This window comes from Ictidomys tridecemlineatus, chromosome 1, assembly GCF_052094955.1.
Source record: "Ictidomys tridecemlineatus isolate mIctTri1 chromosome 1, mIctTri1.hap1, whole genome shotgun sequence".
In the NCBI taxonomy this organism is placed as follows: domain Eukaryota; kingdom Metazoa; phylum Chordata; class Mammalia; order Rodentia; family Sciuridae; genus Ictidomys; species Ictidomys tridecemlineatus.
Window position 1 is genome coordinate 232,577,815 of NC_135477.1, and position 19,987 is coordinate 232,597,801.

At 34.0% G+C, this 19,987-nt stretch overlaps 1 protein-coding gene across 4 annotated transcripts in view; it reads right to left on the bottom strand.

Annotated features, from left to right (window-relative positions):
• The window catches only part of Cdh12 (cadherin 12), a 939,290-nt gene that overhangs the window by 263,963 nt on the left and 655,340 nt on the right, over window positions 1-19,987 (bottom strand). For all 4 annotated transcript variants that reach the window (XM_078016895.1, XM_078016900.1, XM_021720037.3 and 1 more), the window contains exon 4: window positions 9,185-9,595. In XM_078016895.1, coding sequence (XP_077873021.1) covers window positions 9,185-9,415 — 231 coding nt within the window. In that variant the 5' untranslated portion in view covers window positions 9,416-9,595. The remainder of the gene's footprint in view (window positions 1-9,184; window positions 9,596-19,987) is intronic.

The following is a 19,987-nucleotide window of genomic DNA, read 5'->3' on the forward strand; positions in this document are numbered from 1 at the left end:
TTTATCCTTCAGGATATATCAACTCTCCATTCCTATATAATAATTAAGTTCAAAAGAAACTAGACTATCTTTTTTTTGGTAGGTCTAACATTGGCCTATTACACTGATAACATTTTATTGTTTAGATCTAATGAGCTATAAGTAGCAACTGCTTCAGACATATCGACAAAATATTTACTTATCAATGGGGTACATTATATACAAGAAAAAAACAAAAACACTAACAAAAACTCAAGGGCTTTAAATTGAAGTGAAGTTCCTAATAGCCTAATCATGTGAGGCATGTTGAAAGTCCTGCTAATATGAAAGACAAATTCTTATGTGTGGTCTCTCCTACAACCATAAAGGAGGCCCAACTCCTAGTGGGCCTGTTTGGATATTGGAAGAAACATAGTCCTCATTTTTGGTTATTTTGGCCCATTTACCATGACCTCAAAAGCTGCTCATTTAGAGTGAGATCCACAACAAATGAAGGCAATGCAATGTGTCCAGGCTGCCATATGATTTCATTATACCACTTGAGCCATATTATTCAGCAGATGCAATGGTGGTAGAATTATCAGTGGCAGATAGGAATGCTGGCTGTCAATTCCCTGTTGGTGAACTGAAGCACAAAACCTTAATAATTTGGAACAAAACCCTACCTCCCTCTGTGAATACCTACTCTCTTGTTGAGAAACAGACTATGACTTGCGACTGAGCCTTAGTAAGGCTAAATACCTAGCCACGTGACACTAAGTTATCATGCGTCCTATGCAATCGTGAACATTGCACTATTTGACTCAGAAGTCCATTCAATTGTTAGGTACAATACTTCTGTGGAATCAAATGATAGTGGTATGTAGAGATTAGGCTTAAGCAGTAGTAAAGACACAAATAAGTTACATGAAGATGTGTCTAAAATGCTCAGGGGCTCCACTCTTGGTAAATTATCATCTTTCTCCCAGACTGTACCCATGACTTCAAGGGGTGTTTCCTAAGGTCAGTTGGAAGAAGAAGTAAAGACTTGGGCCTGGTTTACAGATGGTTACCCATAATACACAGATGTCCCTGATATTGAACAGCTACAGTGTTATAGTCTTTCTAGAGTACCACTGAAGGAGAGAGGTAAAGTTCAATCCTTCCAGGCACCAGACTTACAGGACAGAATCAGGTGTTTAATTTTGCTTAGAATTAGGAATTGCTGGACATGAAATAATTTATTGATTTGTTGACCATAGTCAATGGTCAGGTATGTGATTAGAAAAGGGATGTGATTATAAAATTGATCACGAACATATTTAGGGAAGAGTTTTATGGCTAGATGTTTCTGTACAAAGGAAAAAATGAAGCTGGGTGAGGTATCACTCACTTGGGTCCCAGAGGCTTGGGAGTGTGAGACAGGAGAACAGTGAGTTCAAAGCCAGCTTCAGCAAAAAAGCAAGGCACTAAGCTATTCAGTGAGACCCTGTCTCTAAATAAAATACAAAATAAGACTGAGGATGTGACTCAGTGGTTGAGTGCTTCTGGGTTTATTCTTGGGTATTACCAACCCTACCCCTCCCCCCAAAAAAAGAGAAAAAAGAAAAAAAATGAAGATATTTGTGTTGTGTGTAAATGTTCACAGAATGGGTTACATCAACAAAGAAATATTGTAATAATCAATAGGATGATCAATTCTGTGGATACCAGTAAGCTTCTTTCTCCAGCCATTTCTATTACATCCCTATGGGCTCATAAAAAAAAGTGGTGATGGCAGAAGAGATGGAGGTTCTGCATGGAATAACAATGTGGATGTCTACCCACGAAGGCTGAACTGGATACAGGCACTTGTTGAGGGCCCAATCTGACAGCAACAGAGATTAATAGTGAATGAACCCTTTACTGAATTGATTAGCTAGCTACCCTGTAGCAAGTTGGTTACACTTGACCACTACCATCTTGGAAGAGTCAACTTTTGTTCTTATTGAGTAGACACTTATAGTGGGTATAGATTTTTCCTTCCCATCATTTAATGTTTCTGCTCAAACTACCATCTGTGGACTTGTGGAATACCTTATCCATCATAAAGGTTTTCCATATTGTGTTGATTCTGACCATGGAAAACAATTCATAGTAAATAAAGTTTAGTAATAGGCACAAGCTCATGAAAATCACTGATTTATCATGTTCTTCACCAGCCTGATACAGCTGTTTATCATGTCAACTAGGTAGCAATACTTTGTAGTTTAGGCATGGTTTTCCAGGAGGCTGTATGTGCTCTGTGTCAGCTACAATGCACATTGCTATTATTATTCCCACAGTAATCAGTACTGAGCCAGGATTCACCGCTTTTGAATTACAGGTTGTAAATGGAAGTGGCACCACTATTCTGCACCATACTTTGACCTGTTGGCAAAATATTGTTTCCTAACCCTCTAACCTCTGCTCTGCTGGCCTAAGGATCTTAATTTCAAAGGGAAGAATGCCTGCACCAGTGCAAAACATGATTTCATTGAACCACAAATTAAGGCTGGCCCCAGCCATTTAGGGGATCTTCATGCCTCTGAAACAAAATGCAAGAGAATTACTGTGGTGGCTGGGGTGATCAATCTGAACTACTAAGGGGTAACAGGACTATTACTCTACAATGGAAGAAAGTATATGTAGAATATAGGGGATCCCTTAGAGCATCTCTTATTTTACCTTGTTTCTCTTGCACCTTAGAGAAAATCATTTTGGTAAAGGTCACTTCTGGCTCATCACAAGATGAAATGAACTTGTTTCAGTAACTATTTTGTTTGACCTATGGAGCTTGTCATTTTTTTTTTTTTGTTATTCCTAAAACGTTTTTCTTGTTTTGTCTTCCATGATACTATCTTATCCTTCTCTTTTACTTCCTACTATTGACAGCAAAACCTTCACCTGATTTACAATTAAAATTTAGGATTCTCTTGCCTCTGTATTTTTTCCTAGAGCATATTACATACTTGTGTGATTTTTTTCCACTCATATGTACACAAGATATTTTTAATGAATTCTAGATTAATGAATTCAAGTATCTGCAATAGATTTTACCTGGTTATTTTCAAGTAATTAAGAAATAAAATATCTAACACTAATTTTTTTCATATTCTCATCCCAAATCTTTATAAGATACTAATAAAAAATAAGTCAAACATCTGTGTCATGTTTTTACTTCTCTTTTATAGTCTATATGCAATTATCCACTAATTTCTGAAGATTTTGCCTCTAACAGTGTTCCTCTAATCTGCCTCATCCTTTATATGTCCATGGTGAATAGAAGTTGACATTTTTTAATTTTCTCCCATCTCTTAGATCTTCAACTCTAATATCACATTTTCTCCATTACTTCCTATATAAGCTCACTGTGCCCTTTTCCTTCCTTCCTACAAATGTCCCCTATCTCCATCTCAGTTTCTCTGTCTTTGATGCATCTTTTATTTATTAATTTATTTTAATGTTTATTGGTGCATTATCATCATATACAATAGTGGAATTCTTTTTTTATGCCATATATGTACACATGTATAACAATATGATAATCACATTCCTAGTATTTTCCCTTTCTCTCCTCACCTCCCACCTCCTCCAATTGCTTTACTCTACTAATCTCTCTTCTGTTATTATTATTTTAATCAGTGTATTATATATTTATTATATATATATATTATATATAATATTCATAATGATATAATCATACATGGACATAGAATAATTTATAGATTTTGTTCCTAAGTAATTACCCATAATCTCCCACCATCCTCCACTTTGTTTACCCTTCTCTATTAGTCTATTAGTCTACCTTGTACTTTTGTGATATTCCCTTTGTATTCCTCTTTTCTCTCTCTCTAGCTTCCACATAAAAGAAAAAAAAATATTTGACCCTTGACTTTATGAGTCTGGAATATGTCACTTGGTATTGTGTTCTCTAGTTCTATCCATTTATCAGCATGTTATAATTTATTTATCTCATTATTCATGGCTGAGTAAAACTCCTTTTTGCATATATACCACATTTTTTTATTCATTCATCCATTGACAGACATCTAGGCTTGTTCCTTAACTTTGATATTGTGAATTGTTTTGCTATAAACTTTGGAATTCTTGTTTTCACTATAGTATGTTGATTTTAGTTCTTTTGGATAAATACCAAGCAGTGGGATTGCCATACCATATGGCAGATCAATTTCTAATCTTTGGAGAAATCGCCATACTATTTTCCAAAATAACTTGAAGTCCCACGAAATATGTGGAAGTACAACATTTTTCCCACATCCTCCCCAGAAAATCTTATTATCTGCATAATACCCATCAAAATCCCAGTGACATTCTTCAAAAAACTAGGGACAAAAAAAAAGCAGGCCAAAAATTCTTATGAAAGAATAAAGGACTGAGAATATCCAAAGCAATACAGAGCAAGAGTGCTGCTGGTGGCATCACATTACCCAATCTCAATAAATACTACGGAACTATAGTAACAAAACCAGTGTGGTCTTGACACTAAAACAGACATGAAGACCAATAGGATAGAACAAAAGACACAAAGACAACCCCACATAGATACAGTCATCTGACACTTGGCAAAGTTTCTAAAAACATGCACTGGGAAAAAAAAATATATAGCCTTTTAAGAAATGGTGCTGGAAAATGTTCCTTTGTATGAAGAAGAAGGAAATTACATTTCTTTTGATCAACCTGAAAAAAAATAAAGCAATTCAAAGTGGATCAGAGACCTAGGAATTAGACCAAAACCACTGCGACTATGAGAAGAAATCATAGAATCAACACTGCAACATATTGGCAGAGGCACAAATTACCTTATTAAGACTACTAAGGCTCAAGAAATAAACTTAAGGATCAATAAGTGGGATGATGTCAAATTAAAAAGCTTCTGCACAGCAACAAAGTAAATTTAGAAAGTGAAGAAAAAGGCTACAGATAGGAAGAAAATCTTTGCTAGCTACTCTTCTGATGGAGGATTTATATCCAGAGTTTATGAAGAACATAAAAACAAATAACTCAATCAATAAAAGGACAAATGATCTAAGCAGACACTTCCCTAAAGAAAAAATACAAATGGTCAACAAATACACATGAAAAATATTCATCATCCTTAGCAATCAGGAAAATGCAAATCAAAACTACTCTGAAACTTTATCTCAGGGTTTTTAAAAACTTTACTCCATACAACCTCTTCTGGAAATGTCAGTCAAATCATTTTGCATCTCAGGTGCTTCCTCATCTTTGAAAACTTTCTTGAAGTCCTACATTTCTTGATACAGTTACAGAGCATCCAGTGTCCCTCCAGTCCCACAATCTGTCTCCACTATAGTGCTTTTGGCGTAGTACTGAAGTTATTGTTCACCTTTGGGAGCTATAGAGAATTATATACCCTGATATTGTCTGGTGCAATGGAGCAAAATAGAGACTACCTAGCCTTAAATTTTAACTTCAGAATTTACTGGGTGTTGGACAATGGGTAGATTACTTAGCTTTCTGCACCTCAGTTTTTTCATATGTATTTTTCCTTATAATGCTGTTATGAAAGGATACATAAATTTACGTTTGTTAAGCAATTATATGGTGCCCAAAGGAATCACTCAGTAAAGTTTACCTATTATATTTTAATGTAGGGGACTTCATATTTACTTTTAACCTCACCAGGCTTAATATGTATCAGGGTTTAATGCATGCTGAATCAAAATATATTCAATAAATAGAGGCCACTGAAACTAGGGACTGTATGTTTCACTTTTATATTTTTGTCGTTTTAAACAATTTAAATTTAAGTGTTGCTTCTAACTATAATTCATCTGTAATGACAACTTGGCTTTCAAAATTACTCTTAGAGGAAACAAGGGTCAGTATTGTCTTGATATATTGCCTTGAGGCTCTGACAAAACTTGGAAATACACAGACATAGGCATGCAATTGTCTGCATTGGAGTAAGCAACCAAATTATCATTAATTTGTGTATGTATACATGCATGTGCATAATTATGTGGATATTTGTGATGCAGGCTTTTTTCTTTGTCTTTAGTTTTAGCACCTAGCAATACCTAATATGTAATTTTTTAAAAGTAAATTAATTTCTGTCTCACTTGACTACATAGAAACTCACACCCAGGTTATTTTAGTAAAATACAAAACATGTATTTTGAGAAATAATTGGGTTCAATTTAACATACTGTTATGATTTTTTGTATGAGAAGTAAAGCAGCATTCATTCATACAAAAGGATATCAATGTTAACATCTGCTTCTTTAAATACAATTGTTAACAAGGCTAATGGTCACTGAGCCACACACTGTTCTTTCTACAAATTTCTACATCGGATCATTCTTTCATATTTTAATACTTGGAAATAAATTTTCTCTAAATGAATGGAGTCTCCAATAGTAGGGACTAAGCCTTCTTTTAAAAAGAAAAAGAAAATTAAATTGGAGGCACAATGATAGTAGTCAGTAGACCATTGTGGTGGGCAATTTTGCATTTGCCTTTTTCCTTAGCCCTGAATTCTATATAGTTGGTAATAATCTGCCTTTCTGTGTGCTATCTCAAAGCCTTTATAGAATGAGCAGAAATATAAATACATTTGTATATTGTTTACAAACATATATAAAATATGTTGAATTGGCCTCCATGCTATCATATTTTATTCCCAAAATTAGAAGTATCAACACAGAGTTAATTAAACTTTAATTAGTTTCCTTGAGGAAAGAAAATGTTGGCAACTGACATTTCATTTACATTAGAAGTGTATTTTTGCTGAAAAAAGGGGGTTTTATTACACATTACCAATGTACAGCCATATACCTGTAGAAATAACACTCTATAAATGTCGTAATAGGTTAGATGTTGAATCTACTCCTTTTAATACAATCTACAGATGTTAACTTGTCTTCTAAGTGAACCAAATAAATTTCACACCATAAAATTATAATGGTGGAATTCCAGAATACCAAATAAGGACTTGGACAGTTAACCTAACGTGTCCATTACAACTTAAGATCATTGGTAGGTTAAAAACTATTCTACCTTGAAAAACAACAAAGTGTCATTAATTTGTTAACAAAATGTTGACTTTATTATCTCTAATTCTTGTGACTAAAGTCTGTGAGTCTGATCTAATTAAAAATAGAGAGTACCTTCTCTACAGGCATTTTTCAGGAATTTCAATGTGATATATACCATCTATCATAAGCAGAGCTTAGGAAAAAATGGTTTGGAGCTCTGCCTTGCATTCATTTGTACTGGGTTTCAAACCTCCATCTTTATATTTAGTTAAATAAAGAAGAAGCAAGTGCACCAAAACTACATGAAATCATCTAAACACGTCTTAATGGTTTTTACATCATATGGTCCTATTGCAGAATTGTATAAGCAGAAGTTTTCAGCAATTACCTCAGAGACATCAGAACTTTGTAGTACCTTCTCCAAACTACCTAAGACCCTTCTTTTGCCTATGGTCCTAGTGGGTAGCTGTTATATTAGAAGGACATCTTTAAATTGGAACTCTTTGGGCCTCACTGTTTTTCTAACCATTTGAACTCACTATGATCTTCTGCTTAACCCACGGTTTCAAATCCAGGGATTGCATTTAGAAGATCATCCCAGGGTTACAAACCCAGACTCAGCTGTCAAGGAGATAGCTGAACAATGCCATGGTATCTACTGTTACTATTGTTCTTTTGTAAGATTATTTGAAACTGAATACCCAGAATGGATCTTACATGGCAAGCCTAGGGACTCAACTTTTATATATAGATAAATGTCCAGTAAAAAAACAAAAGCAAACCAAATTATTTTGGGACCCATACAACTGTGTGGTAATCCTGAGTGTATGTTCATTTTCAGCAGTTTCTACTGGAACTTATTTTTCACTCTGTTACTCAGTAAAATTTAAATACATTTCCAAAGGGCAAATTTTAAACAAAATAATATAAAGAATGTAGAGCATGAACAGATATGCTACTTTTATCCAAATTTTGGAATCACAAGTCCAATCATGCTTCTCTATAGCTTAAATTTTCAGAAAACTCACAGGATTTAATGTTCAAGGGACATGACCTTCTAAACCAAATAGCCTTCCTACCATTGTTTTCCATTTCTGTCTTTGCATTTATTTTGCTTATTTTGCTCTCTCCTCAAGAGAGTTAATCTGATTTCATTAAAGTTCATGACAAAATCATTTAGAAAATTTAAAAGAAATTTCACAAAATCAAAATAAAATAAAATATTCATTTTTCTGAAAAAAATGTCTTTTTAAAAAATATTTATATTTTAGTTGTAGTTGAACACAATACCTTTATTTTATTTATTTATTATTATGTGGTGCTGAAGATGGAACTCAGAGTCTCACACAGGCTAGGTGAGTGCTCTACCACTGAGCCACAACCCCAGCCCTGGAAAAATGACTTTTTGATAATGTGGATAAATTTTATCTATCTTAGATATAAGGACAATTTTTAATAAAAGGAAAACAATTATCAAAGCAAGCATGCTGAAACTATTATTATTGACTATTTTTTAAAAATCTCTAAGCTTGTAATATGGTTTCAAAATTATATGCTAGTTTCAGTATCAAATGGTGCACATTTCTGATCCAGTATTTATGCCTTTGACCATAAGTAACTTTAAAATAACTTGCAAAACATAACAAAGAGAAATTGTTCATAGGTCAAAACAGACAGGTTTTTAGAACTACAATCCTGATGGTGTTTTAAGCTTTAAATAAAAAGGGAAGGAATTAATCTTGCTCATTCAAAAACTTCAATATCAATTTAAGATATTATGCCTGGAGATTTTTCTTTTTGTCTCTGACTTGACTAGTGAACAATTTCAGATTGGCTGCACACCATATGTGCTAAGGCTTTTTATGACATCTACATATTTTAACTTCGTTTCTTCTACAAAGAATGACAAAAATGGAAGCAAAATAAATAAAAATGGAATGTATTCCAAATACACACACACACATTTATTATTTTCATTAAAATAATCAGGGGGAATTAAAATAAAGAGGGGTTAAATGATATTCCAAAGCTTACCCAGGCCATGAGTCAGGAAGAGAAATCTTGGATTGTAAGTCCAGTGGTCTAGTCACTGGTTTGTTCACTTCCTGTGCAAAACATCCATACACAATACACAATTCATATTCCCCCTTCCTATCAAGTGGTTGTCAAAAGAAACACGCCATTACCTTTCCCACATATTGAGGTTCGGAGCCCATGTATTCCTCCAGCACAAAAAATTGATTCCATACCCAACCACGTTTAACTCGTTGGAAATGCGATCGTTGCCCTGGCAGATGGATAACATTTTCTCTTGGTTCTGTGCCTAAAGTCTGTTGTGGCTGTGGTTGAAGTGGTGTTAGGAGACCTCCATCAAACAGGATCCAGAGAAGCAGGGATAAACAGTTCCTTGTAAGCATTGGCAAAGGCTTTCCTATAGCAGAGTATTAAAAACTCCAGTGCTTAATATAGAATTCTGGAATCCAGGATTGAGGTGCCTGTGGTCTTCACCACTTAGATTTCTGTTTTATTGCAGAAATGATAATCCAGGCATTAATCCTTTTGAAGCTTCTGCTTTATTATATTCCATCTAAGGGGACCTATGAAATAGAGCAACAAAGATACATTAAATTAATAAGACTTCATAATGATATCATCAAAATTGTCATTGTATCTACCAACATTTAAAAAAACAAAAAGGAAAAACTTTGAAGTTCTATCTTGGGAAATATTCAGGGCTATTCAAACTGTTATAAGTTGAATAAATTATATAAAATTTTTCCAGACTTGAAAAGTTATCAATTAAAATAAAACAAGATGAATTACTTCAAACAATAATATATTTAAATTTAATTATCATTTAAAGGAAAGAACACAGATAACTGTTTAAAAGTGAACAATAAGAATATGATTTTGCAACGTCAGCACTACTGACATTTGGGGGTGGATCATCCTTTGTTTCTTGGAGCCCCTTTATACAATTTAAAGGTTTTAGAAGCACCTCTTTATCTACTCTAAAGATGACAGCATAACTTATCTCATTCCCAGTTATGACAACCAAAAATATCTGCAAAGTTTCAAAAACTTTTCCTGACAGAAGAAAAATAGGTCAAGATGGAGAAGCAAAGATTTGAAGAAGGAAAAACAAACAAACAAAAACCCCAAAACTATTAAAGTATAAAGATTCCTAAAGTAAGAGAACTGAAAGAAAATAATTACAAATGTAAAATAAATAAATAAATATCTCACTAAACTGTAAATGATTGATAAATTCATATTGTTATAAGAATTTTTAAACTTTAAGTAAAAAACGTGCTTCACCAGATTCACTGTACTAAAAACATTGAATGTTTGGGAATAATTTTGTAGATAGGGTTCAGTGTAGAGCAAATGTGAATCCCTATGGCCAGTGGCAGGGGATATCCATTCTGGATTTAGGTATAATGAGATTTGAATTTTCCTTTATAATAAGCGGGGTTTTCTTTGTTTTGTTTTGTTTTTTTACTTTTGCCCAATGTTCAGTGGCTAAAGACATTATGTGTTAGTTTAAAGAAAATAGACAGGGACTTTAGATAGTCCCTCTAAAATCATAAACAGAAAACAACCAGCCAAATAAATAATTATTAGCAAATTATGCCAATAATATGAAAAAGGCACCCCAAATATCCTGACAACTTAACTTAGGTGAATAAAATCCTTCTCTAGGTGACAATTTCATTGAGAGCTACAATAGGACCATTCCTGTGTTTTATGAGCAGGTATGTGGAAAATGGTGTTGTACCAGGGAGGATTTATAACATTAGGGGCACGAGGCCCAGAGCCTATGAGGGTTTCAAGAGCCAAAAATGTTACAGGCCAGAAAATATACATAATACTTTGAAAAGAAGAGAACTGAAACCAAAGTCAATAATGGATTGATTAAACATCTATAAAACATGGAAATTTTTGTCAACCAATCAGTTTTAACTAAGGCCAATACATACTCAGTCAAGTATCATAATTATAATGTATAAATAATTCTTCACAAATATTGTAATTTAAACATTTGATATGGGAGCAATTCACTACACTTGAGATAAGATGTGCAGTGTTCAGTATACAAAAGTTATGCTCTGGAAGTATTCTGTAAGGACATTCCTAAAATAAAAAGCACAAAGAGGCATGGCATTTTCTGTATTACCCAAAGGAGTATGACTGTCAAAAACATAAATATTATATATTTTATTACATTTGTAATTGTGGTGAAATGATGTTTCTATAATATTAATTACACCTACATTGTCCATTATGGGAATCACCATTTACACGTGGCTATTTAGTAAAAAATTGGTGACAAGGGAATGTACTCTACTTTTTAAAATGCACTCCATTTTTAAATTATACACTGAATTTCAGGAACTTAGGATGAAAAATAATGTACAATATCTCACTATTAAGTTGTATATTTATTACTTGTCAATACAACTACATTTTAGATCAGAATAAATAAATATATAGTAAAATTAATTTCACCTATCTATGTTTACTTTATTTCCTGTAAGAAATAAAAAAATTAAACTTACATAGGCAACTCAATTATGCCTTACATTATTTTCTGTTGGAAGGCACTAGTTCGCATATTAGAGTTTACAATCACAAACTTTGACTGAATATTATTCTTAACATTAAAAGGCAAATACCTAAAATGAAATATGTCTGTAGGAACAATGCATTAGGAGGTTAGAGAAAAGATGAGTCTATTTTGAATGAGCATAGGAGGCATATTTTCCTCATCTGTTTTTAAGTTTAAATTGCTAATGTTAACTTGTAAAATGTATTATTGACTTTAACTTTTCATTTACTCTGTTTCTTCCCATACTCAACTCAATCCTAGTCCTATCACATACAGGTTAGATGGGGAGATAAACATGAAGAGGAATTCCAGAACTCTGACTGACATTTGGGGGTGGATCATCCTTTGTTTCTTGGAGCCCCTTTATACAATTTAAAGGTTTTAGAAGCACCTCTTTATCTACTCTAATTGGTTTGTTCTTCTGCCTTCTTACTTCTGCGAAATCTTTCTCCTCCACTTTTTTTGAGATGTGAGGTTCTGAAACTCAAAGTTTAGAAAGCATTCACATCTAAGTTCAATACTCAAAACAAATGTTTTCTGTTGTATATTTCCAATACATTTAAAACTTGGATCACTTGTTTTTTGAACAATAATTTAAAATTTAGTCCAGCTATAATGCAGATTATACTGACTTTAAGGTAGCATCACATGACATACTTTTGAGTCCATTCCCAAGGTATTCTGTTGTACTTATCTCTGTTTTATGGATCTGTGCAATGTCTGGCACTAAAGGGTCATCTGGATTTGGATCACATAGCAATGAAAATATGGATAAAAGAACTTTAGAAATAGTTAAAGCAAGACACCGTTGTGATCCTAGAATATCAAGACAAATGCTGCCATTACTGTTAATATTTGGATATTAAATTCTTGTTGTAAATGCAACCTTAGGTGGTTTGAAGAGGTAGTCTATAGGAAAATGAATTGTCAAAAAGAATACACCACCTTGATATGGGCTGTCATAAGGTCCCCTAATTGTATCTTGCCAATGAATTAGAGCATTTGTTTTTAAGCTGAACATTGGGTTAAAAGTGTTTAAAAGCTGAGTTTTCATCCCCTATGGAATAATAAATAAGAATTTCTAATCTACCTATGCTCTCCTCTATAGTACTAGAACATGGTTCTGTGATATGAAATAATTACTTCACAAATAATCAGTAAGTAGTAAACAGTGTAAATATAACATGAAAAGCTTGTTATTTCATAAGTCAGTTTTCCATCAAATTTAAAACTTGCATGACCAAAAATGGCAACTAAATGCAAAATATATGAATAAGGCTGAAGTTAACTGGAGGCACAGAAAAAAATCACTGTGGAACATAATGCTCATTTCCCTCCAGCCCACATTCTGTTCGTTCTTTTGACTCTCATTCAACACATATTCTATAATAACATGCTTTGTTTCTTTCACATTTTTGTGCATGTCCTTCTTTCTCTTTTCTTAAGTAGTCTTATATCCATGTTATTAAATCTTTATCTTTTCTTCTTCAATAGTATATTTCCACTTGTTACATTTCTATGACCAAATACTTGGTACTAATAAAAATGTAAGTATTAGGTATTACATTATGTCTTTTAATTACAGAAAAAAATGTTCACAAAATTTTAACTTAGACCTACATTGTCCAATATGGTAGCCACCAGTTACACATGATGATTTAGAGGGGTGTTTAAGTAATTTATTTTTGCTAATATCCTCATTAAAATGATGATTGTGAGTGATGATTTTGTGGGTTTTAAGAAGCATATATTTCCATGAATTCTGACAATTTAATATAAATTTTGTAGGATGCAAAATTAATTATAAAATTCCATATTACATCCTAGTACATGTGATATTTCAGAATTTATTAGGACTGCATAAGTACCTCTGTATGCTTGACCTTTGGCAATTTCCCCCTCTCTTGAGTTCAAAATCTTCAGTTTATATTAATACTAATAGTAATAATCTTTATTAGAGGTACATTCTTGCACTCTTTCTGAGTGGAATGATGGGTAAAGAGAGGCTGGGAAGTAGTGGAGGTGTTTCTTTTGTCATCTGTTCTCTCTCCAGTGTTCATACTATTCCCTGTTATGCGGTAGGTACTAAATCCTTGTCCACCTTGTTTCAGTGGATTATTCGCAGGATAACAGTAGTTAATTTTATTAAACTCTTACTTGTTCCACATAGCACTGAATATTCTGTATCTGTACAACAGCTCTTTGAAGTAGATGGAATTGTAGTACACATTGTACAGAAGAAATGGAAAAACCTAGAAGTTAGAAGACTTTAGCATAGTCCACAAATTAGTACATAGCAGGTAGCTTTGAATATGGGAAGTCTGACCCAGAGCTCATACTCCTGGTTGATATGGTATGCCACCCCTCCATTAATGAATGCATAAACAGATAAAAATGTCAAGGGATTCAAATATTCACTTGACAGCCTGAGATCCAATATTTTTTTCTAAAGAGAAGTAGGCATTTCAATATTGTTTAGCTTAAGTTTCCTCAAGTAATTTAGCTCTTCTGTAGAAGAGAAGATTGAAACTATCAGGTCAATATAGTTCATTTGAAGTCAGAACATTCATGAATCCTTTTTTCTAACCCCAGGAAGTGAGAAGGACACATAATTTTAGGAAGAGACAGAAAAAATAATAATTAAATGTCTTCCAGCACTAGTATGCTAACAGGATTGGGTGGTGGCTGGGGATTCTGAAAGTTCTCCTACAATGTAACTAATCCACCTAAGAAGTGCTAAACTAGTCCTGTGACTTGGACTAACTGTTGTACTAAGAAGAAGGCAAGTTGTTCCTAGTAACTGCAAAGCTGCAGGGACTCTGAACTATGGGTGTTGTCCTAGGTTAGACAGGATTGGCATCCTATTTGACTCACTTGAAAACTCTGGATGTCAGAATAGTTCCAGGATTGGTTTCACTAAAGATAGATAACTCTAATTAATTAATAAAAGGATGGGCCTGAGAGCTATATTCATCTTAGGTGTCATGTTAAAAGAAATCATATCATGGTTTTATGCTAAGTAACAAGTAGCCTTTGACTGTGGAAATAAAACCACAATGTTCCTCTACCTGTAGAGGATATAGATGACTCCATAAATATTTATTAATTTCTTTAGTCAACTAAAACATGTGTAAGTACAATTACTAACTCATAATTATTTTGTGAATCTAACATCCATTTCAAGTCTGTACAACTCTGCAGTCCTTTAATAATCAGTTGAACTGATATTTTCAGTGCATGATGGTGCTCCCCACAGATCCCAGCCTCTGGCCTCAGCTGTCAGCCAGAGAGATTTAAAAGTGTAATATCACAACAACAACAACAAAAATTGCAAGCAAATTGAAGGACCCTGGTTCTTAGTTGAACTGGAAACAACTATCCATGACATACAACATCAGCTAAACTATAAGGAAAAAATACATTGAACCATCAACCAGGGCGCACTTGCCCCTGTATCAATGATGCTGTTATAACTTCAGAAAGTCCAGACTTATTGTGATGTATCATTGCTTTGTGTAAGCAGAAGAACCTCAAAGAAAACTTAATCATTAAAAAAGATATTGCCAGAGGGCTGTTTCATTCCACATACCGATTTCAGGCATAATGTTTAAAAATCCATACTTGTCTAATATTACTAAACTTTGTGGAGCCAAAGTAGTTTTCCAAAGACTTCCTAAAACTGATTTGCATCTCTAGGAGCCAAATATTCCTTTTAGCACAAAGGAGAGTTTAAATAAAATTCAAAAAGATCATATATCAAAGCAGGGGATAGTGGGTTGTAAAATATCTACAGACTGTGACATTTCCCTGTGTGCCTCCAGAGCTGAGATATAGGGGCTATGGTTGGTTTCTGAAGCTATTTATTTAATTTTGTATATGTTTGCTTTTAAGACAAATACTGATGAGGGGCCTTATTCATATGCATAATGAAAAATGCTTTTCAGGAAGCATTTATTAACCTGACAGATGTATTAATTATGGCTAACATTCTATGACTATGTTCATTATTGGATAACTCTTTAGTGGTGACAATGCTTGTGGTATATTTTTAAATAATATTATATGGATTCTCAAGAGCACTTTTCAAAGATTAAAGAAAAAGAAGAATCATAGTTTCTCTTGTCCCTTCTTTTGATAAATGGCCTTTCAATTTGAAATATTCATTGAAAATGATCCCCTACCCAAATAACATGAGGGACAGCCTTATTTTTCCTTAGGAAAAGTAATCAGTGGCAACATAACATATGTCATTTACAAATTATTAAAATATCAACAGTAAACTTTATATTTTATCTCAGGCTATTTTTTACCTTGAAAACATAATTTTAAAAAATGTGACTTAACTTCACCAATTATATTTTCTTGATTCCCATTCTATTAAATTCATCATAATCAATAAACACTGAGAGATTCCAGGCAAATCAAATAGTGTAAGAATATAACTCCTGGAAAGATTATCTAAAAGTTTTAATGGACATCATTATGTAAATTTTGACTTGTGTTCTGAAATAAAAAGTTGTTCTCAAAATGCTTTGGGAATGAGCAACATTCTCACCAACACTCTGTTTGGTTGTAGTTAAACACATGCCAAAATGAAACTCTAATCTTTCTGTGGAGTAGCAAAATCTTTTCTGTGGCTCCTCTGTTTTGAAAACTGGCCACTGAGAAGTAGAGGTAGTTAATCTACCCCTGTTGCCTCGTATGAGTGAAACAAGAATGAAGGTCATTCTTGCTCTCTGGTCTTACTTAGTTCATAAAGTCAACTATTTCCTGGCTCTGTGACTTGTCCAGATCCTCCTTCTTAGTTCACAATTATTTAGGAATCCAACAATGCTAACTAATTTCATCTGAAAGAAAACGTCTGATACTGGTATCTCCTGTAATCCAAGAAAAATATATTGGAAAGAACAAAAGAATGAAAGAACAAAAGAAAGAGAGAGAGAGAGAGAGAGAGAGAGAGAGAGAGAGAGAGAGAGAGAGAGAGAGAAAGGAAGGAAGGAAGGAAGGAAGAAGGAAAGACGGAAAGAAGGAAAGAAAGAAAAAAGAAAGAAAGAGAGAAGGAAGGAAGGAAGGAAGAAGGAAGGAAGGAAGGAAGGAAGGAAGGAAGGAAGGAAGGAAGGAAGGAAGGAAGAAGGAAGGAAGGAAGGAAGGAAGAAGGAAGGAAGGAAGGAAGGAAGGAAAGAAAGAAAGAAAGAAAGAAAGAAAGAAAGAAAGAAAGAAAAAAGGAAAGAAAGAAAGAAAGAAAGAAAGAAAGAAAGAAAGAAAGAAAGAAAGAAAAAAGGAAAGGAAGAAAAAAGGAAAGGAAGAAAGAAAGTCAGTCAGTCAACATGAGTCATATTCCCAGTACTTGATGATAGGGATGGAATCTCTTTTACTGAAAAGAGAAGCCTGAGCACAGGCTTACTTTTGTGGGATGATTTTTAACTGCAGTCGAAACTCCTGGATGTTATGTTTTAGAAATAGTACTTTATTTCTGCAGTCTTCCTCATAAAGACCCAGAATCACAGCTGACCATAAGAAAAAATCATTAGACAATTCTCAATTGAGGGGCATTTTGTAAAATATCTAACTAACACTTCTAATAACCCTGAATGTCTTCAATAACAAAGAAAACCAGAGAAACTGTCACAGCCAAGTAGAACATCAGGAGACCTCACAACTGAAATCCTCCAATGGAAGGAGATCCTTGAATAGAGAAAGGATCTTAGATAAGAGCTAAAAGTATGGACTCGAGTCAGTAATGACAGGTCAATAGTCTGTACAAAGTATACCATAGGAATGTCAGATGCTAGGGAAAATGAATGCCAGATATATGGGGACTCTGAACTATATTTTCAATACATTTGTGAATCTAAACATGTTCAAAAACAAAGTTTATCTCAAAAAAATAAAATAAAAACTGATTGTAACCTATGAGATTCAGGAGTTTAAAAATCCAACAAAAAGACAAAACTTTCAGAAAAAAATGGTAGAAAGTCACCTTTTGAAGGTGACTATGGTATAATGAAAGGGCAAGAAGCATCAGTCCAGATTGGAGAATCCAGGAGACAGAACGTGAAGGAGTGAAAATTAATGGATCAAAATGAAAACATTATATGGGACATTTAAATGATGAAGTGGAAATGTACCGTTTGTTTAATAATTTCTTGGGGGAGTAATGATTGTACATAGAAGAGTAAGTAAACCCAAAAAGCAGTAATTTACTTCTTGGAAAAAAAAATTATATATATATATATATATATATATATATATATATATATATATATGAATGAAATTCAGTTATATCATTATGTTACATGATTTTATTCAAGGGAATACAATTTGGTAGAATCATGAGTTGGCAAAATTTTAGATAAAAAACACTTATGCTAATATTTACTAGAATGATAACTTCAATGGGCATCTTAAGAAACTGAAATCCTTTTTTTGTAATTTGAAAAATTATGGTCAACTAAATGAGATATCTTCAAAATATTTCAAAATATTTGCTGACAAGTAGCTGAAAGCTCAGCACCCAGGGACTAGATTAAAAACAACAGTAAAAACAAATGGTACAATCTACATTCTGCCTAACACTGAGGGAATAAATAAGAAGTCCTGGAACAAGAAAGAAAAATAAAATCATGATTCCTGCTAAAAGAATCCCTTCATAATGGATGGAAATCTTCAATATCGAGAATAATTCCAGGGCTAAAGGCTACAGAATTTTCCTTTTCATTGCTACTGCATAATGCCTGGAAGAAATAAAACTACTGACAAAAATAGACTTTTAAAATAGCATTCAGATTTTCTATTAACAAAGCTCCAGCAGGGATAGATTGAAGAACATTTACAGGAAGCCAGACACTATGGCCTAATGGAGAATAGCTCAGAAAATCAGCTCATAATAAACTTCTATTAAATTTTAGTTATAGCAAATATGAAGATCATCCGAAGAACCTTCAATTCACTATACTTCTGAGTGGCCTTCCTAAATTCTCAGTTTTATGAAACTAATCAGATCTGAAGGAAAATAAATAATTAGCACATTCTGAAAGCATAATGCAGTATTTCTGCAATACTTCTGGGATGGCAGTGTATGGAGTTCAGCAGGTTTACAATACAACCCAATTTCTAGGGAAATTATTTAATGACAATTTTTAAAGTCTCTAAAATGTCTTCAATGTGTATGGCAAATGAAGAAACATTAATTTAAGGAAATCTAATAAATTTTGGCAGAAACATATCAAGTCTGTAGCCTTGAACCTGCTTTATCTGGGTTCAAGAATCAAGCATGTAGCCAAGAAAAAAAAGCTGGATTTTTTCTGTACCCGGTCCCAGAGCTATGATTTTACTCTGGGAGTGACAGACTGTCAACATGGATTCTCATCACATTTCCCAGCTTTTGTTACAGAACCACTATTTCTGAAGCAGGTGTAGCAGAGAGGACTAAACTTCAATTATGTCCAATCCCAAGTATAGCACCAAAATGTTACTCCAGACCCATCAGGGCAAGGATACTGGAACCTGATCCTGTCACTCTAGCTCTCTTATGGAGCAGAGATTCCACATTTTTAAGAGCAAACTGGGAAGACTGGAGATTGTTAGTGCTACCATCTCCACCCCAATGCTTTCTCATACAGTGAGAGTATTACAATAGGAAAAGTGACTCCTGACTCCCCTTTGCTGAGGTGATTCGGGTACTCTTGCTAGTGGGGAGAAAGGCCCAAAGCACAAAGGGCTCTACAGCTCTGTTGAAAAGGATACGCATTGCTTGGGACAGAATGCAAATCCTTGTCTAATTATGCTATTGAAATTAATGAAGATCTGGAGAACACTTAGAGCAAAATTACAAAGTCTTTTGAGATCAAATAAAATGAGAAAACAGGATACAGAAGCACAAGGGGAAAATGTTAGCTATCCATCACTGGCAAAATACCAAAGGGAGGGATAGGAAAATAACAAGAAGGAATCATACCAAACCAACTAAGACCCAGAGAGGCAAACATTCAATCCTAGCTGCTCTACATTCATGTGGTAGCAGAAAATGAGATCCAAAGTGCTTGAGCATCCCACTCCTATACCTTGCTGGCTGCATTCCCCATGACTCTCTCTGTGCTAGCTCTGATCCAGCAACACACTACCTTGGCTCACAGACTTTCCCTTGAAATCTCAGCAGCAGCACCTAGGACCCCATCACTCATACATGCCACTTACCTGCAAACTGGCATAACACGAACGATAGAAAAGTGTGTCATTGGCAAAAGCAGTAACATGATCCACATGAATGATGGATGCAGCAACTTCTGGAGTTCTTGGCTAATTGAACACAGGGAAATATATTCAAGGGAAATAATTCCCTAAGTGATCCTGTGCAAGCAAAGTGAACAAAGACTCTCTC